The sequence below is a fragment of the Spinacia oleracea genome, chromosome 3, assembly GCF_020520425.1.
Source record: "Spinacia oleracea cultivar Varoflay chromosome 3, BTI_SOV_V1, whole genome shotgun sequence".
Classification (NCBI taxonomy): domain Eukaryota; kingdom Viridiplantae; phylum Streptophyta; class Magnoliopsida; order Caryophyllales; family Amaranthaceae; genus Spinacia; species Spinacia oleracea.
The window spans coordinates 62,753,009-62,777,992 of NC_079489.1; the positions used below are offsets into that span (position 1 = coordinate 62,753,009).

The window sequence follows — 24,984 nt, forward strand, 5'->3', positions numbered from 1 at the left end:
TCGTTTTAACTTAAAATTCTAAAATCATTTTCAATTTCGTAAACCGTTGAAAATATTAAAATGTAATAAATAAATATACGTTAATTATATATTTATTACTAAAATTCATAAATTCTATTTAAATATAAATAATATACGTTAAAATATATTAATAAAATTTATAAATTTACGGGGGATTACAGTCCCGACGGTATTGGTTCCTGGAACTAGTGGTGGAACTTGCGATTTCAAGGCATCGTTCTCCCTCCAGAAGAGGTTGATGTGCTCCTCCATGGTTTCAAGGCGGCGGATGATATCATTGGTTGAGTTTGGGTAATTGGCCATGGTGAAAGTAGGTTAATTTTAGTGAACAATGGGAAATATCAGGCTATCCGATCTTGATTGCAGCCCCACGGTGGGCGCCAAATTATTTTGGACAAATTCTAACTAGGGTTGAACTCGTCAATAAGTGGTACTGACAATCCGAATAAGAAAAATAATTAGAAAACAATAAGAATGCAATGGGACCAAAGAGAATGATATTACTAATGATTAGTAGCTTGAGCATAAAATAGCATTTGTGTTACAATAAAGTTGAATGTTCTATTTATACGAAATAGCTAGGTTATCAAGGGGATGTGACACAGCCATCAAGGAGCCATTAAAGGGGACGCCTCAATCCCTTGATTCTATGCCACATCCTTCTTCCTCTAAACTAACTGTACACTCGGTCTGCCACACGTCTCATAATCGTTGATGGGTTTTGCTTCTTGCCACGTTATTGCTTCGATGGCTGCTGCTTGGGTTTCCACATAGGCGCTTGTTGCAATGTCATTAAAGGGATATTTTTCTCCCTAACAGTAACAGATGTTATTAAAGGTTTATGAAGAAAATGAGATTTTAATGGTGCAACATTAATTCTCGAGCGATTTCCTTCAATATTGCTTGAAGATTTGTAAATTCCCAAAATACGCTACATTATCACTTATTTCTCACTCTACTGTCCACGTCAGCAAGGTAAAGAGAAAACTAATTTTTTACCCGGTTCAACACTGAACCGCCAACTCAATTGGCGGTTCGATTTCAAACAAAACCGTCATTTGAGATGGCGGTTTACCCCATTATTAAACAACCAATTCAAATGGCGGTTTAAAGGGTTAAATCGCCTCATTAGCAAGAACAGCAATGAGTGCAGAATTCTTATTCGGGATTTGAGGTTTGTTCGCCATGGTCAAACAGGTCAACAATCGAAGTTTATGAGAAACAGAAGAGAGATTATACTCATGTTATCATCAAATTTATGCACCTACGATAAACTAATTAAGAACAAAAAATTGAAGAAAAACATGTAGATTAACAAATCGATCGACATTAAAACCTAATTTTTAGGCATGAATTAATTATTACAATTTGTTGAAAACGAATCGAAATTAAACAATTCCGCGATGTAGATTAAGCTAATAAAATCGAGATTTACATAGAGATAAACCTTGGGTGAATGCCGATTAAGCTGGATTTTAGGTCGAATTTGGGGGTTTATGGACCTTGGATGATGAACATTGATTCTCTCTCCTGAAAAAACACGAGGACGTAATTTCGTCAGACCAATATTTGCGATAAAGAAAGAGCTTCTTCAATCATCTGCAATACTAGAAAGAACCACTAATTGATCTTCTTCCGATGCTCGTTTCCAAAGGCTCAAAACCTTCCCTTCTTATCATCATCATCTACTTCCTTGAACCCTGCGCCTAAACCCTAACCCGCCCCTGACTTGGCAAACGATTTGAAGAAATTTGCAGCAACCGAGTTGAATAATGAGAAACCCGTTTCTGATGATTCTGCAAAAACCCTAGAAAAGGAAAGGAAATCAAAGGGAAAATCCGGTTCTGGGTATCACTCTTCTTCTTCTAGGTCGTCGAAGTCGAGCGTAGAAACGACGGTTTATTAAAGTATAAATCGCCAATTGAGATAGCGGTTAACTCATATCAACTGCTATTTCACTTGACTGTTTGCGATAATTATTTAAAAAAAAATTAGACCATTTTTCTTGTTGAGGTGGACGACAGAATGAAAAATAAGTTATAATATAGTGTATTGTGAGAATTTACTAATTTTCGAGCAATATTAATGGTTTATTACCACTTAACAAATGAATTGATACTTTTAATCTTTTATATGGGACTGTCCTTTTGTTCAGAAACAGGAGTAGTTACGAAACCAAAAGCCCGAGAAGATATTTTGTCAATTTTTTATCGGCTAAACCAAAAGAATTCCTGTAAACAACACTAAGACGGAACCGCTGCGATTTCATTAGGAAATTTCTGCAGTTAATTTTGGCACTTTTTGTCTTGCCTTTTGCTGAATTCTGCTAATTACTTCGTCAATCGTCAACGAATAATGACTAAATCAAGCCATAATGGCTCAATTTTAGCGCCGTTCTTGACGAAATGCTATGAGATGGTTGATGATCAGTCAACCAATAGTATTATTTCTTGGAGTGAATCTAATGATAGTTTTGTTATCTGGGATATGACGAAATTTTCTCGCGATTTGCTCCCAACGTATTTTAAGCACCGGAATTTCTCTAGTTTTATGCGCCAATTAAACATCTATGTGAGTTTCCATTCTAATTCTTTGTTTTACTAATTTTCTGTAATTAACTGTTTTGTATTTTTATGTTTTGTGGGTTTTTATTGCCTGTCATTGATGAATGTTAAAGTGGGTTTATGTTTATGTAAAGGCTTTATCTAAGTTTATCGATTATATATTTTATGATTGTGTAACACGGCGCTAATTCTTTGATTTCTCGGCCTATCTTCTGGTAATTGAATTTTAGAATTGTGAATGAATTTTCTTAGTACCCGAGTTCTTCGTCATAGTTGGAAAGGAATCCAGACGAGATTAGATTACACTAAAAGAATGGAGGGAAATTGTAATAATATTTAGTGAGAATTTATATTTTTTATTGGACAATTGTTGAATCTTAAAGTCCAAATCAGGTTTGCCCATTGCTGGTTGCGAGCAAATTTTGATTTCGTGGCATATATCTGTATTACAAGAGAATTTGTGGGTTTGATAGGTTATGGACCAGGAGAATGATTTCATGAAAGGAAAAGAGAAGAAGATACTAATAGTTTCTTAATAAGTTATAAAAACACTTTGCTTTTCAAATATTTTAAAACCATCATTCCACATCCGTTGGGGATTGGTTATTTGCATACCCGTAGTGTTGATATTTATAGGCAACAGTGGTCTGTTTGCACTTAAGTATAATATGATGCCACTTACTTAAACTATGGGTAAAGATCAGCAACAAAGATTCAGAGTCTCTCTTGCCATGGTTTCATAGACATTATATTTAGTGCTCCACTGCTCTGACAAGCAGCAGCACAAAGCAGAAGGTCTTGATTAGACTTTGTTGGACATGTTCTATTTAATTTCAATTTGAGTAATCTATGCATGAATAGAAAAATCAATATTTTTATTAGCTCTACCAAAAGGAGGGTATAAGTCCTTATATATTGTGTGAAATAAATTCATGGCAAAAACAATGCCATTCTCCTTGATACTTGGATTGGTCTTTAGGATCTAGGACGCTTAACGTGTCTAGTTCCTCTCTGATTGTCTATCACTCTATCACCTTTATTTAATTTATGCTTTTTTATTTTTTATTTTTTTATAAGACCACTTTCAATGATCGGTTGCAGACTTTTGGATTTTTTTAACTTAACATTGGCTCCTATCTTAGATCATAAAAAGTTTAAAACCTATTTGGCATCCTAATAAGCCACAAGAGAACAAGGAAATGTAAGCGTTGGATTCTCAATTATGTATGGGTATTATTTGTCAATGAATAGGCATCCTAGCTCTAGCTTACGGCCCCTCAAAAAAAAGGGTCTAGGTTTCGGTGCTTTTGGTGGTATATCCGTGCTGAGTCCCCTATTTTGGTTCTTAGTTGCAAGACAAGAATTCTTCCTCATATTCCATGGACTAACTTTCTTTCCCTTTTTCCTTAAATTGGAACATGAGTTTACGCTCGTCATAGAATCCAACTCATATCACCTTTATTGGGATCATTTCTCACTTTTCACATCTTCTATGGTTGACTCAGCACTACATATCTGAAAAGAAGGTAGGAATTTTGAGGGAGTAGGTGTGATAGACTTTGGAATCCTGTGAAATACTGTGTTCTGTGGGTGAAAGGTGGGATCTGTAGTAGGAGATAAGTGAAGAGGAAAAGCGAGATAGCAGAGGAGAGGAATCGGGAAGTGGATGGTGGGGTGAAATATAAAAAGCGGTGATTTAAGAGTGTTGAGTGAAAAAGCGTAAATATCAGGAAGGGGAAAATAAAGAGAAAACAGAAAGGAGGGATGTATGCTGGAGGTTGGGATGAGGAAGAATCAATATACTATCAATCTATCGTGGTGGGTCTCTGATCAAAAAGAGCAAGAGCAGGTCAGGATTTCAAGGACAACCAACTCTGTGTTTATTTTTTCTGTTTGAGGAAATTCTACATGGTACCCTCTTATTTTTTCTATTCAATTCTATAAACCTGAATATTGTGAAATCTACATAATACCCCCTAATGATCTTCTTATTTTATATCATGATCGTTCTTTAAAGTTTCTGTTCCTGTTTTCATAAATTATTACATTATAGCTTGTTTTTATATTTTGAATATAAACAACGATATCCTAAGACAGTAATGCTTATGAATATTATTCAACTTTATAAAATTTGCCTTTGTTAATCTTGATTTCCCTTTTCCCATCCCAGGTTTACTCCTATGTGTCCCCATCATCTCTTTCCTTCTCCATTGTTTTCCTCTCAAGGTAAATTCACATAATTTTGAATTTGATTTAAAAGTTTCTAGATGGGCTCAAGAAATAGGTTTCTAACTTAATTTACCGAACCTGTTCAAATATCATGGGAGCTCTTGGATTTGAACACTATTCATCTGCTCTTATCTATCAAGAATGGATGTTCGTGGCCAAAGCCAATGAGCTGAACTTTTCACTGCTGTGAGTGGAATTGGTTATCAAATTATAATTGTAAAATGATTAGATTGGATTGGATAATGAATATATTGAAGATCATCCGTTTAAAATTCATTTTCTCTAACTTTTTGAAGTTGGAGAAAGGAGCTAGCTGCTAGCATGTTAGTTTAAACCAGCATGAATCAATCATCCAAGATATAGCAAATATTTCATCATATCAGTATAAACCAGCAAGAATTGATCATCTGATGAAGCTAGAGGGGTGCTATGGAAATTTTATATTTTGTAAAACTATAAATTAAATAAAGGAGATTGTACATCTTAGATTTTTGCTAGGGTTAAATCTTTATGCTATGTCTATATTCTCTTTACCGTGGAAAATACTGGATAAGTTAGACGTACTCAATGTTCTTGGTGGGGAAGTCGGAGAAGAGAGTGTTCCATTGGAGAAAACAGGAGGTTCTTCCACTTCCTAGAGGGGTTTAGGGGTTTAGGGGTTTTGGAAATAAGGCAAGTGAAGGCCTTCAAGCGATTCAGTATTTCAATAGTGCCTTGGTAGCTAAATTGGTGGGGAATGCAGAATTACCCCTCCTTGTTGCTCTCCCATGTTATGATGTGAACTATAAATGATTGCAGTAGATGCTTGTGATTGTTTTGGTTGAAGGGAGGTTCTGGCTTGTGTCAACTCTATGAGGGAGGGTTCACTGTGAAGATTTAGGAATCCAATTCTGCTCTGATTTGTAGCAATATCCCCTTCCACGTCCACATGGTAGAGATAGGGGGAGAGAGATAAACCTGTTGCCAAAGTCTCAAACGTCCTCAATATCACCAGCATTTCCAGAGAGGCATCAAATTTGGGAATAAGACAGGATTTTTCATGCAAGAAGGGCTTCCGCCTACCATTTAGTCGTTTGTGATGCCTTGTTGATGAACATGGAGCTTAGTTATAAAGGATACAGAAAGTAAAGAGATGAATAAAATGTCTTGAAATCACTATTGTGCAAAGAGAGTACGTGATATCTTACTGGAGATTTAGCGAGCATTAAAATGTAGTTTATCGATCAACAGATCGAGATTTCAATTGGAATAGAAAAAGGTAGCAAGTTTTACAACATATACTTTAGAGTTTATTCTCTCGCATGAAAGAAATAGAGCTCTCTTTTCCCATTTGTAATTATGTATATCGACGATGGTTGAATTACTGCTGTAATAGAGAAATCTGCACCTTTTCTAAACATACCAGCAATCACCATGAATACTGTAGAAACAATTGGCGTCACCATTTGTAACGTGGTGGAAGCATGTGACCTTTTTCCTTTGTATCTTTTCTTTGGTTAAGTTTAATGACAAGCCTGTAAGTCGGAGCTCACGGTTTGTTCCTTGTTTTCATTTGCCATATCCCATAGGGTTACTGTCTTTCAATGTAACTCATGGGCCATAGTTTTGAGTTTTTTGGGGGATTAAAATGTTTCTACACTTGCATAATGAAAGAAATAATGCACCAGTAGAGCTCCCTTCAATAAATTACTTAATTTTGAGTAGGAAGATGGAAGTTATGATCACGTAATAGGTGGACTGCGTTAATGCAAGTGTTAATGATAATACTAGTGAAGGGTGGAGGGATTTATCTGTGCTTGAGGAGTATCTGATGCAAGTCTGCTTTGTGGAATTGAAGAGGGCAAAGAAGAAGAAGACATGGTGGCGAAATGCTTTTAGGATAATTCGGTGTTATATGTGACTTGAACGGAATGCACGAGTTTTCATTGGAACTCTGTAAAGCAATGATTTGTTGTGGAGTAGGATATCTTATTTAGCTTCTCTGTGGTTTAAGGCAGTGGGGCGCTTTTAGAAGTTACTCGATGGAAGGAATTTGAGGGCTAATCTATTATCTGTTTTTGGTTGCTACTAGGAAAACCTATTGTACTTTTGCAAGTTGCTCATTTATTGAAAAATAAAATTGTATAAAAAATATAATAATGCTTCGTAGAACCATTGGTTAGGAAGATACTAGAGAACATGAAGGAAGCTGATTATAGATAAGAAGCAAAACTAGATCACAGAGGAGAAAATATTTGAAACTTAGGCATGCTGAATAACTGAAAAATTGCGTTAATGGTTGCTGATGTGAAACATAGACCATTTGTTGAAGGATCTTGATATAAAGTGCTCAAATTGACATTAGTGAAACATAGACCGTTTATTGAAGAATTTTGAGATAAATGAATCTAGTGAGCTTCAAGACAACTGATGGGTGAGATTTTGCATCTTAAGCTTAATTTTATTGAGTTTAGAATCCTAGGAAGCTGAATGGAAAAATTAGCCAGTACTAGGGGTTGAAAAGTGAGACCTAAAGCAAAGTACCTTCTTTTTTACTGTGTTGAGCTCTTGTCCTAAACCTGTGTGCCAAGGGCTGATGAATGGCTAGGGTAGTACAAGTTTAGGTAGTTTACTTACTTAGTGCTCTAACTAAGGAAGAAATAGCTGCTACTGTTTAGCGTGGTTCATCATATCTTAATTCTTTTGAAATCTACGAACATAGTGTGTCCTAAGTCAGTATTAAGATCAGAAGGCTCGACTCTGGATAAAGATTTCAATCTTGAACTAACCAGAACTCTTGATAAGGGGAATGTTATGTTAAGGAGTGTTTCTCGGCATTGAGGCGGCCCAGCAACGAGTTCAAAGCCTTTGTTTGGGGCCTCAGGCTAGTTTAACGCCTATTCATTGATCATGTCTGCTGTCTTAGGCGTAGCTTGTGTAGGCTATCTTAGGATGTGCTGAAGGACATGTTATTGAGATACCATTCGATAAAAATGTAACTGACCCTTCAGTCAGTCTTTCCGTTACTAATATACTAATGCCGATCTTATTATTATTAAAACTGTGGTTCCAGATAAATTCTCTCCCCTATCAATGTGCCTACAAAATGAGAATTTTAACCTTGGAATACATAGATATTGACAAATTGTAGAACTACCTAAAATGTGCAAAAGATCCTAATGTCTCTACTTCACATGTTCTCTAGTTCTCTTGAGGATACAAAGTGCTATATATCATGATAAAGAACTGTATATGTGGTTCTTCTATGGATGTCAGTACTAGAACAGTATGTAAACTATTTGGTACCAGTCCAATAATGAAAATTGTAAACAAAAGTGTGTCGGATATTTGGTGGCACTAGCTTTTGCATTGAAGTTCATAATTTTATTTTGATGGGATTGAAATAGAGTAGAGTATCTCATTTTAACATAGCATGGGCACAAACAAGTGCCTGTGGAGTTGGCCAAAATTTGTCACTTGTCAGTGTTTCCTGTTAGTTTTTATGTTGTTGTAGAAGTGCTTCTTCATATTGTCTTGTTAATCTTTTGATCTTGCACCACTGAAAAATTGTTGATGAATAATTGTCAATTGTCAACTTTGCTGCGGTTCTGAGCTTGACATTCGTCAATGATGTCTTTTGTTCTTATTCTGCAATGAAAATGAACCTTAACAAACAGATGGTAGTAGGACATGCCTTTTCCTTGTTTTACTGTCTTGTATTATAGCCGTGTATCAATGGTTAATTTGTCGCTAGGCTATCAAGCCTAACCCACCTCAGTGCAATAAAAAACCTGGAAAAACCTTAGTGACACGCTGTCAAAACCAAGTTTATCCTGAGCACTAATCCTAGAATTTACAAGTGTAATTTTATATCTAATACGCAGTATTACTCTTTACATTCTTTAAAATTTTATCTACACCCATAAAATGTTGATCCTGAAAAACAAAAGTTAAAATTGTTTGCTATGTTTCCCTTAATTTTTTTAAACAGGGCTTCAGAAAAGTTGATACAGACAGTTGGGAGTTTGCAAATGAAGGATTTATAAAGGGCCAAAAGCATTTGCTAAACAACATTAAAAGAAGAAAATACCCTCACAGTTCAGCACAGCAGAATCCTCAGCCTGACCAGCAGATTGGAATACCTGATGAGCTGGACTATAGCAGCTTGCAAAAAGAAGTGGAAATTCTTAAGACTGATAAAAGTAGTTTGATGCAGGAATTAGTTAAACTAAGGGGACACCAAGAGTCTTCACAGAATATGTTAAATATTTTAGGGGAACGCCTTCAAGGAATGGAGAATAATCAGCAGCAATTGCTTTCATTTTTAGTGATGGTTATGCAGAGCCCTGGTCTTCTGGTTCAGCTACTTCAACCCAAGGAAAGTGGTTGGCGAGTTGCTGAAGCAGGAAAGATTATATTGGATCACGGTACTTCTTGTGGGAATACACCCATTCAAGATGGTATGATAGTCAGGTATCAGCCTCTGCCAGATGATGCTCCTTCACCTACTCTGACTACATCATTGGATTCAGTTAAAACCGTCAAGCATGATATTTCTTTTGATGGAGTTAAGGACTTCTTCAGGAATTTTGATCTCCCATCATCTCCCTTGGATGAAAGCTTTCTTTCCTCTGATAACTGTGGATCTGATCTAGATTTTGCCAAGCTCGAACAATTTCTGTTAAGTAGTCCTGCTCGAGATGATCCTCAACCAGATGGCCAAGAGTCTTTGGCTACTGAACGAGAGATGGAATTGGCATTATACGGAGTCCAGTTGGAAGATTCTGAGATGAGGTCTCCCTCTTCATACTTTGAAACAGATCAACACTCGCCTATTTTGGAAATTTTGACTGAGAAAATGGAATGTTTGTCTCCTGGAAACAAGGTTTTAGGAAATGCGGGCTATTAACTTGCATCTCATCGCATGTCATCCGGAATTCTTTCTGCATAAATATCCGGATGTATATACATACATAGACACACAAGATTTTGTAAATGCAGCATTCGTATACTCTTAACTGTTTAGAAGGGATGTTATTAATGTTTTACTTTTAAGTTTGCCACCTTTTCTAATATGTCAGTCAATATGTTCATGTGTTGCAACGTAGGGTGTCTATTCGGACAAACGGATCGGTTTGGGTAAGGTTCATCGTTTCGTGGTGTAACGGGTTTATTTTACTAACGTGTCGAATTGGGGAAGATTTGAAAATCAACGGGTCAGGTCGGTTCGGGTTGATTAAGCATAAGTTCATATCGGATCGGGTTCATATATGTTTCGATTATTTTTGGGTTGGGTTTTAGTCGGGTTGGGTTGTAAGCGGAGTTTAGTCGGATTGTAACTGGTTTGGATCATCTTGAGTCGGGTTCATATTGGGTCGGGCTCATCAGATAATGGTCTGAAATGGGTCGGGTTCACCGGATACCGGTCTGAAATGTGTCGGGTTGAACAGGTTTAGTCAAGTTACATCAGGTTCAAGTTCATATCGATTCGGGTTCTTATCATTTCGCTTCTTATCGGTATGAGTTCATATCATTTCGGTTCTTATGGGTTTGGGTTCATACAGTGTGGATAAATCAGTAGTGGAATGAAATAGATAGCGGGTTGTACTTCAAGTTAAGTCAATTCGGTTCCAAATTATAAAATCACAATATCGGGTTGCTACTAAATTCACAATTTTAATATATATTTATAGGAAAATTACAATATTGAGGCCTTAATTAGGGGACAAAGGCGATAACTAACTTTAAAAAGTCTTAAGTATTTAAAATCATTGGGATTAAATGAGTTACGGGTTGTTAATGGTTCAGATTAGATGAGTTTTCCTCGGATTGAAACGGACCTGGTCATTAACGGGTTTCGAATCCATTCGGTTCGGGTTAAAACGGATAGGATTGTTGCAGAACAGTTTGTTATCGGGTTTTGAATATTATCCGGATTAATATTTTCGGTCGGTTTGGGTTTGGGTTAATATAAACGGATTGGTTCGGATTTCGGGTTGTAGCTCGCAAGTTATTAACGGTTCGAGTTTTAAAAGATCAAACCAACTCAACAGGTTTAACGGTTCGGGTTGAGAATTGACAGCTCTAGTTGCACGAGTGAACTATAGTAATTCGGCAAAAAAAGTATGTAGCAAAAGAGCGCGATTTATCTCGGGGTTACGTAATTGTTGGATATTTTAACTTATATTAGATAATGGATAAAATCACATTACAGATGATTGATCGTAAATGAAAAATATAAATTAATGCTCATACACTATTCATTGTTTTGATTCATTTGGTTTTTTATTAGGAAGAAAAGTTGGTCAATTAACCAAATTGGTATTGTTGTTGGAGTTTTTCCAGGTGTCGCTGACAAGAAGATATTCGGTTTTCACATAATGCACGGTTCAACGCACCACCTACAAAATAAGAATATTCATTTCCCTCCAATATTGATGTTGTAGACACCTACTTTTGTCCCCATTCCCGAAAGGGAAGATTCGATGATGAAAGCATAAATCTCCACTTGACAACGCATCTCCTATAAAATAACGAATCTCGATCACCCCTTTTCATTTCACCCGAAACCTGCTATTTATAGAAACCTGCTATTTATGGAAACCTGCTAAAAATAGTAACTGCCGTAATGGGTAGTTGTTAAAAGTGGCAAGTAATAAAAGATAGAAACCTGTCAGAATTAGGTGTTGCACTCCAACATAAATCCTAAATGAGATAGAAATTGCGACAGAATCCCATTCCTAATATGATTCGAAAATAAGAGTCACGTATTAATTAAAATCCTAAACGAGCCTAGAGTTCGTAACGGGCCCAGACGCATTCCGTCACAAGGTTAATACGCACTAAAAGACTCGATTAAGTCTCAAACACTCCGGATTATAGGAATCCGAATCTGACTAAGAAAACAGCCCAGATCCTATTTTCAACATCTGGCTCTGGGCGCCGAAATCTTCGGCGCCCAGGCCTGGGCGCTGAAATTACCTGGGACGTGTTCTTTCCTAATTCCTCGTGGATTAGAGCTCTACAATTCTATCTTTCCACGAACTCTTTTCTATAAATATAGCCCAAGTTCGACATGAAAAGGGGACAACACACAATTATTATTTCTGAGTATTGACTCCAACCCCTAAGCCTAAGCCTCACGCTGCGAAATTGATCACGCGTTCTGTCGCAATCGATCCATAAATCGAACAGAACGTATCCTGTCCCGTACCTTGAGATTCGTTAAAATAAAAGGAGAAATAGCAAAGTCAAAGTGGTTAGTTTTCTGAGAACCGTGACGCACCTCTCAAGGGTGCGGCGTAATGTGTCCCTTTTCTATGATTTAATTGCTTTCCTCGCCCTTTTTATGAACTGTTAAACTAACTAAAGCTGATTTAAACACCGTGAAGAACCGTAGCAATAGAGGGCGCACGTTTCTCTCTCTAGTTTTTCTCTCCTGCTTAGCAGTGACGCCATGGCAAGGAAAGCTAGAGCTCGGATGAAGGCAACAAATTCGAACCTCGATAAGAATGGAAGGGACACACAAGCTACTGGATCATCTGCGAGAATCTTGGAGGACCTTGAACAGGAAAGGGAGGCGTTGGCGCCACTAATTGTTAATACCCAGAATGTTGGAGATGGCGGTTTTGGGGATATTTTATCTCCGGCGGCGTCGCTTTTGGCTCTGCAACACCAGTCATCAGCACGAAGGGATTTCTCTGAGTGGCTATCACACATTCACTCGAACTCGAGGCCGATTGCGTGGGTGGATGACATTGAAGGTAACCCTGTTTCTCCGATTAAATTTGGGGATATAAGGAGTAACTTGAACACTGATTTTGACATAGCTGCACATAATACTGTTAATACTGAAGCAACTCCACATAATACTGAGAACATTTTGAATCAATCCATACCTTTCCATAATCTGGAAACAGGGGATTGTGTGACTATTGATTTAGAGGACATTCAGGAGGAAATTGATTATTGGAACTCTGCTGTAATGTGCTATGTGGTGGGTGCTAATCCCCCTATTCATGTCATGGAAGGGTTCATTCGAAGAATTTGGAGGAATATGGGGGTGGACAAGGTGGTATTGGGGGCAAAGGGGGTATACTTGGTGAGATTTGCTACAATGGAGAAGAGAGATGCTGTGCTAAAACTGACTCGGCCCTTTTTTGATAGTAAACCAGTTGTACTGAAGCCTTGGACTCAGGACATGGATTTCACAAAGGAGGATTTGAGATCTGTCCCAATCTGGGTGAAACTGCACAGGTTGGGATTCATGTATTGGGGGGAGAGAAGTTTGAGCAAGATAGTAGGGAAGCTTGGGGTACTGAAAAGGGTAGATAATGCAACTGCAAAGAGAGATAAATTGCAGTTTGCTAGGGTGCAGGTGGAGGTGCTTGTAGATCAAGAATTTCCTGAGGTGCTCAAGTTTGTAAATGAGAAGGGGGTGATGGTGGAAATTGATGTGGAGTATGAGTGGAAACCACTGGTGTGTACTGTCTGTAAGACTATGGGGCATGATGCCAGAAAATGCAGGAAGGGTGGTAGTAGAAAGATGTGGGTTCCTAGACAACAGGCTGCACCTGTTGTTGCACCAATTACCAGAACTGTTTTGGTGCCTGAGAATGGTGGGTTCCAAACTGTGTTGCAATCTAGTAGGAGGAGAGAGCAAAGACCTCCAATTATTCCCATTGTGAACCATTTCCAGGTGCTAGACACTGATGATGCCACAGTGGATGATGCCTCAGTGGAGGATGATGGGGGTGAGGATCAACTTGGGGGTAATGATGTAGGAGGTGAGGAGATGTTGCAGAACATTGTTTCTAGGAGGGGGGACTCTCCTGGTCACAATGGATAGGATTGTTAGTTGGAATGTGAGGGGGATCAACACCCAGAGGAAGCAAAATGAGGTGAAGGCTTTTATTCACTCTCATGGAGCTGGGTTAGTTGGTCTCCTTGAGACAAAGGTGCCTCATACAAAAATGGGGGCCTTATATGTTAATATGTTCAATGGTTGGTGTTTCACTACCAACAGTAGCAGCTGTAAGGGAGGGAGAATTGTGTTAGCATGGAATCCAAATGCTTTCACTCTTAGTGTTCTGAAAGTTACCAGTCAATTGATTCATTGTTTGGTTTGTCCAAAAAGTGGGAAAGTGGATTTTTGCTGTACTTTTGTCTATGCTTTTAATCAGAGCAAGGAAAGAGAGGATCTATGGAGGGATCTGTGTGGCTTGGGTATTGGTGTGCACAAGCCTTGGATAGTTCTGGGTGATTTTAATTGTGTTCTAAATATAGATGAAAGGGTGGGAGCTCCTGTGAGGCATCATTCAATGGTTGCCTTTAGGAATTGTGTAGATATATGTGGCCTAGAAGATGTTAAAGCTGCTGGACACTTCTACACTTGGAGTAATAAACAAGCAGGGGAGGCTAGGGTGTTTTCTAAAATTGATAGGGTTATGGCTAATGACTTGTGGTTTCAGAATTATCCTAATGCTGAAGCTGGTTTTTTGTCTGAAGGAGAATATGATCATTGTCCTATTGTGCTTGTTGTGTACCCCTGTGATAACATTGTAAAGAAGCCTTTTAGGTACTTTGCCATGTGGAAGTATGCTGAAGGCTATACTGATCTGGTTAAGGTGAATTGGTCAAAGGGTGTGGTTGGTACTCTGATGTATCAGGTGGTTCAGAAGCTAAAAAGAATGAAAGGGGTTTTTAAAGAGCTGAATAGAACAGGTTTCAATGATATCCATGCTGCTGACATAAAAGCTAAGCAAGATTTGGATTTGTGTCAGAAGAATCTTCACCTGGCACCTGGTGATAGTGAGCTTGCTGATAGAGAAGTTGAAGCTGCTAAGAGGTATAAATTGATGCATGCTGCTTATATTTCTTTCCTGAAACAGAAAGCAAAAGAAGCCTGGGCAAAGGATGGAGATGAAAACAGCTCTCTCTTCCATAAAAGCATTAGAGCTCGGATTATTCATAACACAGTGCATGCTATCCATGATATGCATGGTAAGTGGGTGTGTGATCCAACATCTGTGTCTGCTGCTTTTCTGGAGTATTACCAGAATCTCTTGGGCAAAGCTTCTAGTAGAAGTCATGTTATGATTGATATTGTGCATGCTGGTCCAACACTTGAACAACTGCAGAAAGACCAATTATTAGCCCCTGTCACTAATGAGGAAGTCAAGTATGCTATGTTCTCTATTAATGGTGACAAAGCCCCTGGCCCAGATGGGTTTGGGAGCCATTTTTTCAGAGAAAACTGGAACATAGTTGGGGAGGATGTAACAAAGGCTGTTCTGGACTTTTTCCACACTGGAAAACTGTTAGGTTATGATACATATGACAATTCATAAATCATGCGGAAAAAACCATTAAGCCAAGAATACATATTATTTACACATAATCATATAGCATAATTTAGATGCATACTCTTTGTTGCGTGCCTTCCCTAGCTGCGCCCGAACCGAACAAGAACAAGTCTTTAGGACTCCAAGTGTCGTCCCTCCGTAGATAGTCCACAGCACGTCCGGATCCGCCTTAAGATTGACCAACTAGAATCGCCCTTAAGGTACTATTATTTTCGGCTAAAATGGGCAAGAGTTATGGCTGATTTTTCTGCTTAAAAATCCTAGTTTTGAATACTTGAAAACTTATGTATAAATAATGACCCCTAGGCCCTTATTTATAGAGGTATGGAAAAGGAATTGTAATCCTACTAGGATGTGGATTTGTTAATTAGAACTTTATTAGGACTCTAAATAACAAAGCAATTCTAATAAGATTAGGATTTTAATCTTCGCACGAATTCCAATAGAATTAGGATTTCCGGCATACGCATCGCACAAGCCGTGCACCCGCGCAGGCCTTGCGGCCCACGACAAGCGCACAGCCCATGTGCGGTGCTGCGTGCGCGCGCGCGCCCTTGGCTGGGCCCGGCCTTGCGTTGGGCCTGGTCGAGGCGTGCGTTGCGTGCGGCTCGCTGGGCGATGGCCTGGCTTCGTGCTGGGCCTTCGTCTAGCGGGCCTCGTCCGATGCTAATTCGTACGATACGCTTCCGATTAAATTCCCGATTCCGGAATTCATTTCCGATACGAACAACATTTAATATTTCCGATTCCGGAATTAATTTCCGTTTCGAACAAATATTTAATATTTCCGTTTCCGGAATTATTTTCCGATTCCGATAATATTTCCGTTTCTGACAATATTTCCGTTTCCGACAATATTTCCGATTCCGGCAATATTTCCATTTCCGATACGTACCATGTTTCCGTTTCCGGCAACATCTACGACTTGGATAATATTTATATTTCCGATACGATCCATATTTCCGTTTCCGGCAATATCATCGTTTCCGGAGTATTCATTTCTTGCCTGTGACGATCTCAGCTCCCACTGAAACCAAGATCCGTCGATTCCGAATATCCATAGATGGGGTATTTAATGCCATTAAATACTTGATCCGTTTACGTACTATTTGTGTGACCCTACGGGTTCAGTCAAGAGTAAGCTGTGGATTAATATCATTAATTCCACTTGAACTGAAGCGGCCTCTAGCTAGGCATTCAGCTCACTTGATCTCACTGAATTATTAACTTGTTAATTAATACTAAACCGCATTTATTAGACTTAACATAGAATGCATACTTGGACCAAAGGGCATTATTTCCTTCAAAAACTCCTAAAAGAGATTAATTCCACTACTATCACTCTGATTCCCAAGACAAAATGTCCAAAAAATGTTACTGAATTCAGGCCCATATCATGTTGCAATGTAATTTATAAATGCATCACAAAAATCCTCTGTGAGAGAATGAAATGTGTGCTACCTATGTTGATAGCTGAGAATCAAGGGGCCTTTGTGCATGGTAGATTTATCATGCATAACATAATGATGTGTCAAGAAATTGTCAGACAATATGGAAGGAAGAATGCATCACCTGGTTGCTTGATCAAATTAGATATGCAGAAAGCTTATGACACAATTGAGTGGGATTTCTTGGAAGAGATGCTGCTTGCTTTGGGATTTCCAGCTCAGTTTGTTAATTGGATCATGGTTTGTGTTACAACTCCCAAATTCTCAATCATGCTAAATGGCGATCAGCCCAAGGATATTTTGCTTCCAGCAGGGGGTTAAGACAAGGGGATCCCTTGTCTCCTTTATTGTTTGTAGTATGTATGGAATATCTGTCTAGAACTCTATACAAGGTGGGTGAGGATAGATGCTTTAAATTTCATCCAAGGTGTAGGTCTACAAAGTTGACTCACCTCTGCTTTGCAGATGATCTCATCTTATGCTGCAAAGGTGAGTTTCACTCTATTCAGCTGCTTCTCCAAGGTTTCAAACTTTTTTCTGACACTTCTGGTCTGAAGGCTAACATTCAAAAGTCAGCTGTGTATTGTGCTGGTATGAAACCAGAGGTAGTTCAGCAGGTAGTGGACTTTTCTGGGTTTGCCTTGGGTTCTTTTCCCTTTAGGTATTTAGGGGTTCCTATTTACTTTAAAAGAATCACTAATGCTGATTGTGAAGGATTAGTTGATAAAATGATGGCAAGAATCAAGACTTGGAGTTCTAGGAACTTGTCTTTTGCAGGAAGGATAACTCTTATCAATTCAGTCCTCTTAAGCATCCACTCTTACTGGGCTCAAGTGTTTATCCTTCCCAAACATGTGCTTAAAAATGTTGAAGCTATCTGTAGAGCCTTTTTATGGCAAGGCACTTACTTCTGTTCTAAACCAGGTTATGTTGCCTGGGATAGAGTTTGCAGACCTAAAAAGGAAGGAGGATTAGGAATAAGGCAAGTTCAGGCATGGAATATTGCAGCTTTAGGGAAATATGTTTGGGCTATAGCCAGAAAACAGGACACAATGTGGGTTAGATGGGTCAATGCAATCTACATTAAGACTGCAGGTTGGTGGAATTATCAGCCAAAAGCTGATAGTGGTTGGTACTGGAGAAAGATTTGTAGTGTGAAGGAGAAACTAAAGGGTTTGTTTAGTGAGGCTGAGTTGGATCAAATGCCTAAATACTCTATCCAGAAGGTATACCAGAAGTTGGTTCAACAGCATGAGAAGGTCCCTTGGGGATCTGCAGTGTGGAATAGAGCCTCTATTCCCAAGACTAGAGTGATTTGCTGGCTGATGGTCCAAGGGAGACTGCAAACAAGAGAAAGGCTACATAAGATTGGGGTCTGTAACACTACTACATGCTTGCTTTGTGAGGCAAAAGATGAAACTCACCCACACCTTTTCTTTGACTGTGAATACAGTAGAAGATGTCTACAGGGGGTTGAGGAATGGCTAGATATTCCTACTAGCAAAGTACATTATATGGGCCTGCTGAGGTGGGTTAAATGGAAGAGCCAGTGCAGCAAATTTCAAAAGACAGCAATACACACTGCTGTCAATGCTACTGTGTATAATCTATGGAGAGCAAGAAATGATGCTCTCTGGAATCAGAAGGTTCCTACCCCTTCAACTACTATCAGATGCATTCAGAGGAGTGTGATTGACAGATTAGCTCATATAGGTGCTAAGCAATCTAGCACAAATGACCAGATTTGGTGGAAGAGCAAATGCACTATTTAGGCTTTGTTTCTTCTCTTTTCTTCCCTATGACTGTTGTCATGTTGTTTGCTCCTTAGCCTCCCTGGCTTAGGACTTTGTTTGTAATCTGGTTTTTCAAGCAATGAAATCTACTCTGACTTATCAAAAAAAAAAAAAAAAAACTAAATCTGATTGTTCTATCACGCCTAATAAATATGATATTTTTGGGAAATTGGATTATCATGCTAGGTCCCTTAATACAATCTAAATCAGATAATCGCGCTCGATCTAGTACTATATGTTGCATATTGTTAAAATCAACTCAGATTAGTTTAATAGTTAACACATGTCCCTTCAATTATTTATGCGGAGCTAGTAAGGATATCCTGCCTCTGGAGTTATCGAAGAGCGAGTACTCCTCTCGGTAGTTACAGTCCCCCGAACCCTCAATCTCTACCTTGCGGGTGTATGTTGAGAGATCCCCACACCAGGGATCACAAGGGAACCTACGGCCGTCGTGGTCAAACATAATTGCACTCCCTTTATGTCACGATAACCGAGTTTTGTACGTTTTTCTCATTGTCGTTAAAAACTGAATGGCGACTCCTACATTACTAGTCAATTGGGTGTAAACTCACAGGAAATCCAATTACACTGGATTTGACAAAAAGAAGCGTCACACCCACGAGGGACGAGGTCACGCATTAGCCTCGTGCTTTTTCGACCCCCTCACAGTGGCGACTCCACTGGGGATAGTGAAGGAAATACTCGTGCTCGTAGGTAATCAAAATAGCCGAAGGGTGAAACGATCCTACCCCGTGTTTATTTCCCCATCAAGTTGGGACGACCTGAAAATCAGCATATTAATGTGAACGGACAGAACCGGGGGGTGCATACGCTTCGAATGTTGTCCACTCGGCACTTTCGCTAGTAGTACACCCGTCCCAAACCCAATCGCTCGCCCATTAGGTCCCTCTCATTGGTGCATGCCCCCTTGGCTTACATCGTGATTGGCCTCTTGGGCGAAATTCGTCTGTTGAAGACACTACCTCGACCGGGGCATGTGTTGGATCTGCAATAGAAGCGGTACCAAGCAAGGCGCAAATAACTACCCATAGAAGCCTATCATAAACTACATGACATATTATTATTGCCTCATGATGGAATGTTAGTTATGTGTAGCGAAATATATGATTGTGTGTGACAAACTATCGTAGAAAAAACCAACGACCTTAAAAATTGCCCAAACATTCATAAACCAATTTGCCAAAGAGTTATACCGAAATACGTGTTCCGCAAACCCGAACGATCGCCACAAAAATAAGCGACGCTCGGGATGGCCTGTAACGAATCCCACAAACGCTGCACAACGCGTAAAGGACGTTATTGGGCAAGCACGCAAAATCGAAGTCGCATAAACAAAAGTAGACGGAAACAGAAAACGAGAACCAGCCAGGGACGCATTTTCAACGCCCATGGCTGGGCGCCAGAATTTCTCACGCCCTACGCTGGGCGCTGAAGTTGTTGCTTGGCCTTCTGGTCAGGCGCAGCAGCCTCGGTGCCCGCGCAAAAGGAAAATACGTAGCACAAAAAACCGTTCGTAAAAAAAATTTTGCTACGAGGGCGTAAGAAAAAGCACTCGATTCTAGAAGCGACTTAAAAAAAAAAAAAAAAATAATAAATAACTTTTTGCGTCGTTGTTAGGCCTCCTACGACGACAATGCTCGGCACCAAAACCGAACATGCTAATAACTATGAATGTCACACGGGCAAGTGTTTCGAAAATCCAAAGAATGACAAAAAAACCAAAAAGTGTACCAATAAAAGAAAGAGAGAAAAAACCAATAGAGAGAGTCGAAGTCTAGACTAAGTAATACTTCAAACTTTGGGGCCTAAACTTTAGCTTATCTTATGCATAGGACTGGTCCTGCCACTTGGTGCCGATCAGGAAATCAACGGTTAGTGCGTCTCGAAGATACATCGCCAACACCAAGTTTAGTGACTCCAAGCTCCGTCCGTCATCCCTCATTTCAAGGATCTCCGCTTCCCCAACCTCGATTCGCACCCTCAAACATGTCTATAGAAGAGCTACAGAACCAAATAACCCAAATGACCCTGCTCGTGAACCAACTAAAAATGGAAAACGAATCCTTAACGGCTGCGCAAGCCAAACATTTTGCATTACTGGTCATTTGGCCTCCTGAAACCGAATTAGCCCAAAAATTCATTGACAATCTGGACCCAACTTACAAACAACATCTTAGATACTTGAGCCTTGATACCTTCAAGAGGGTTTATGATATGGGAATAAAGATCGAGGATGACCTCACAAAAACAGTACAAAGCAAACCTGCATACAAGAGTAGCACCTACCCCAGGGGCCCCATGCCCCAAGCCCAAAAGGTCCATGCTGTAACCCGAAGGAGCCCTGGAAGGTGGACCCGAAATCGAAAGTTTGCCCCACTCGGGTCGACTCTAGTACAAGCTTTCCAAAGACTAACCAATCAGGGAAAACTAAGGCCCATAGGCCCCACACCCGACCCTCCAGTCAAAAATAAGCACTGGGTCGAGGGCGCTCGCTGCGAGTTCCATCAAGGAATGGGCATGATACTGAAAACTGCTGGACACTAAAAAACACGATCCAGGATATGATAGAGGAAATAATACCTCTCCCCAACGTTGGCAAACCCAACAACAACAAGAGCCCACTCGACTCTTGTCACATCTCTCTCGACCTACCAGAAAATGAGAACTTCGACCCTACGGTGTACATTACACCTCAAGGTGCACCACTCGCTGTGGTCCCTATGGATCGAATCGAGAGAGAAGTATGCGGTGTGTGGGATGATGATGCTGAAGATATCTACCTGTCTCAAGAATCGGGCCAGGACCTCTTTACTGAAACTTGGCCCAGATTTGAAGTTTCCCATGACTGCCACACCTTGGATGAGGCACCCCACCTCACCAAGACTAAAACAGGTGAAATATTGGACAACCAGGCTCTATGGATATTGTTTAACGAATCGAGGCCTATGGAGGACGAGACTGTGATGACTACCCTAGCTTTACAAGATGAAGGTTTCGATCCAACCCGGTTAATCGCTCCTGCATCAACACTAGCTAGAAGAGATCGAGAACGGATGGGTGAAGACATATCAGTGGGTCAATGCAAAAGGAATAGAATTCAAGATGAGTACCGGTGAAGGACCAAAGTTTTACGAGACTAAACCTAAGGCTTGAGCCACATAGAGCACCTTAGTAAAAAGCGCCTAGTAGTTGTTTAGATTGGTAGAAAAAAATAATAAAGACTTTAGATGGTCCTAAGACCCCTTAGAATATAGGTCAATTTTATTTCAGTGTGTTTTCCTTACTTTCCAAATTAATAAAGGCGTAATGTTTCTCCTAAAATTTTATTCTAACACTAAGTAAGCACCAAATGTACTTGCAAAATACAAAAATAAAGAGGCGGCCCACTCTAGGCCCAATAAACGAGGCCCATTCGGTCTTGAAATCGTGCCATGGGAACCAATTCCCGAAATCCACAAAATAAACCGTACCATCCCCTTCATATCCCCAAAACATAAAGGTCAACCAGTGTTATCATAAAAATCAATCCATGCAACCCAAAGAAATCAAAGGAAATCAAAAACCAAAACAAATGCAAATGTTGCTTAAAAAAGGGAATTAATAAAATGTAACCCCATCATACCCTTCATTAACGACACGCACCTCAACCCACCCAAAAGCCTACACAAAGATCTTCATAACTCCCGCACCCTAACTCCATTTTCAAAGCCGTTTCGAGTCACGAATAGAAAAAATTAATCCGGACAAAAATGCATCTCACGCTAACAGTAAAAAAAAGCCTCCGAAATAGCCTCAAAATCAATTTTTATACAAGTAAAAAGCAAAGCACTAAAACGAAGAAAAAGAAATAAATGCAAGAACACGTGAAGCAAAGCGTCAAAAACGACCGCCATAAATCATTTTCAGCGCCCAGGGCTGGGCGCCGAAATCTTTGACGCCCCAGCCTGGGCGTTGAAACTCTCTGCCTGCCTAAATTTTTTTAGAAGTGCTCGTCATTTTATCCGCACATAACGGAAAAATAACGAACACTTGGGGGGTACAGCACGTATCCAAATAGGCTTACCAAAAAATATAGCCATACAAAAAATAGTCGAATTTCATTTTTACGCGACTTACGGCAAAAAAAAACGGCAGACGAAAATAATGATAATACTTCACTCATTTGACCGGTTAAGTAATATGCTTCCACCTCAGGGCATATCTATTAAAATCCGGCATCTTAGATTTTATTCTGGCTAGAACTACGCGCGACCTGATTCTGACAAGATACGTAGGCAATCCTTACCAAGGATTCGGTCCAATAAAAAAAAACATATATAAATTGTGCAAAAAGTGTTAGACATATAAAAATATAAAAAAGAGGAGAAACAAAAAAATAAAAATGAAAAATAAAATACGCCTTTATTGAAAAATAATAAGAAGGAAAACAAAGTGCTAAGAAATGAAAAAACAAACACAACTGAAATAAATAAAGGGCACCTACACCCTAGCAAGAACTACACTACTCTAGTTCTTCCGGATCATCAAATAAAGTCTTGTAGAGAGCAATGTTCGCAGGATCCACCCCCACAGTCTTCTGCGCTGCCCCTATATCAATCTCCATAAGAACCGGCTCCTGGACACTAACTTCCAAAGATGCCAAGGCTTCAGAAACATTCTCGGTTATAGCCCGCTCAGCCTCAAGGGCACAGACAATGGTGGGAGAAGGATTATTATCATCAACTAGACTAGTCACTGTTTCTACAGGCGGCTGAGCCTTCCTAACCCATACATTGTTCCGGCGACGATCTCCGCGAGAGCCTGCACTTCTTTTAACAACAGCAGGCCCCTTCATGTTAGGCATCTTTTTAGGCCTAGAACTGGAACGGGGAGGAACTTCCTTTCGCTTTCGATCAGGACGAGCTTTCACAGTCTTAATACCATGGGTGCGAGGATTGGCAGAATCACGGCCCTCATATCTGACCCGAATGCGAGGTATCAAAAGCTCAGCCGGCTCCCCATTTTGAGCCTCGGTCCTCACGGCCTTATCATCGGAGCTCATCCACAACTTGTAGTTTTCAGAAAGACCCACAAAGCCATTTGTAGCTACGGCCCAACGCGGGAGACCATCATAATACTTAGCCCACGCTTGAACCCGTGCTTGTGGAAAGGCCGCTACTTTAGGTGGTACCGTATCAGAAAAGGGGATAGTCTGCCTTAAACCGTATTGACGCATGACTCGGTAAGGGAAAATATAAATGGGCCGAGATAGCCCCAACAAGGAAACATAAACCGATACATCAGAACCCCCCGTCATAGTAGTCAAACCCCACCACGGTACCACCCACTTAATAGAACATATACCATGAGTAAAAAAGGAGGCCCACTCGGCCTCGTCCTGGCCTCGGTGCAAATATTTTCGGTTACCCTAGGCTATAGGGCGATAATGTTTAGGATCGGCAGGAGTTTCCAAGAGCCTAAGCCGTTCCATGAGCCAAATCTGCAAAAAAAACGGGTACGATCAGAAAAAAATAATAAGAAAACGGTTCCTAGGGCGCAGTTTCAACGCCCAGGACCAGGCGCCGAAAATTCTAGCGCCCAGCCCTGGGCGCTGAAACTCAGCCCCAAGGCAGAGCGAATAAAAAATATGCAAAAAAAAACGTATACATGCGCAAAGAAAAATCGATTACCTGCAGCAATAGGGGGCTTCCCTTAAAATATTCAGATTTGGCATCCTTCTTCAGCTCATCCGCACTCAGCAAAGTCTCGGCAACAACCAACGACATAATAGAATAGCAACTTTCCATCTGGCTAATCAAGGGGATCAACCTTATGTCACCGGACTCAACATTGTTATTTGACAGCAAATAATGATGCAACAAACAAAATACAAGGGCTCGAATGTTCAATTTCTGTTCGGTCATATTCTTACTAGGCCTAAAGTGATGTTTTACAAGTTTTGCCAAATTAACCTTATCACCTACAACAATTTCAGCAAGCATGTTAGCATCTAGTCCTAGGAAAGCCCCTATGGTTGTTTTGTCCTCTTCAATAGTGCCAGGAGTGGCAGGGGTAGCATTAGTAGGATAACCAAGGATCGCAGCAAATTCATCTGGCAAAGGACATATTTCGTTGCCCCGAAAGACAAAAACATGATGATCGGAATCCCAAAAGCTTAGGGCTGCATGCAGAAAATTATAGTCAATGTTAATTTTTTGTAAGCCTAAAAGTGCCTCTAAGTGGTATTCTTTCAACAAAGCCTTTTCTGTAGGAGTAAGGGCCCGTAGCCAACGCCTAACAGCCCGTTGGAGTGAGAAAGTAGGAATCGACATGACGAAAGCAAGGAGTAACTAAAACACAGCAAAGAAAGAAGGAAATTGAGAGTGATGGAAAATAGGGACGTATCTAGCCCCTATATATAGTTGAATGCATCAAGTGACATCCTGATCCCATTCGGAAACGCGTGAAGAAATCCGAAAATCAAAATTCGCCAGGAAAGGACTTTCAGCGCCCATGGCTGGGCGCCGGAATAATTAACGCCTAGCCTTGGGCGCCGAAAATGCAGCCCAAGGGCCAGATTTCA

The 24,984-nt window shown here is 40.0% G+C and overlaps 3 protein-coding genes across 3 annotated transcripts; all 3 read left to right on the forward strand.

Annotated features, from left to right (window-relative positions):
* Window positions 1-2,162: 2,162 nt before the first annotated feature.
* LOC110783217 (heat stress transcription factor A-8) lies at window positions 2,163-9,896 on the forward strand. Its single transcript, XM_021987527.2, has 2 exons — window positions 2,163-2,592; window positions 8,785-9,896. Exons 1-2 carry the CDS (start codon window positions 2,377-2,379, stop codon window positions 9,700-9,702), a joined length of 1,134 nt encoding a protein of 377 aa, XP_021843219.1. The 5' UTR covers window positions 2,163-2,376; the 3' UTR covers window positions 9,703-9,896.
* Window positions 9,897-13,765: 3,869 nt separating this feature from the next.
* Window positions 13,766-16,926, forward strand: LOC110783206 (uncharacterized). The gene is made up of 2 exons (XM_056839173.1): window positions 13,766-15,116; window positions 16,631-16,926. Exons 1-2 carry the CDS (start codon window positions 13,766-13,768, stop codon window positions 16,924-16,926), a joined length of 1,647 nt encoding a protein of 548 aa, XP_056695151.1.
* A 41-nt stretch (window positions 16,927-16,967) lies between these two features.
* LOC130469727 (uncharacterized) lies at window positions 16,968-18,377 on the forward strand. Its single transcript, XM_056839174.1, has one exon. The coding sequence runs from the start codon at window positions 16,968-16,970 to the stop codon at window positions 18,375-18,377; it is 1,410 nt and encodes a 469-aa protein (XP_056695152.1).
* Window positions 18,378-24,984: the final 6,607 nt, after the last annotated feature.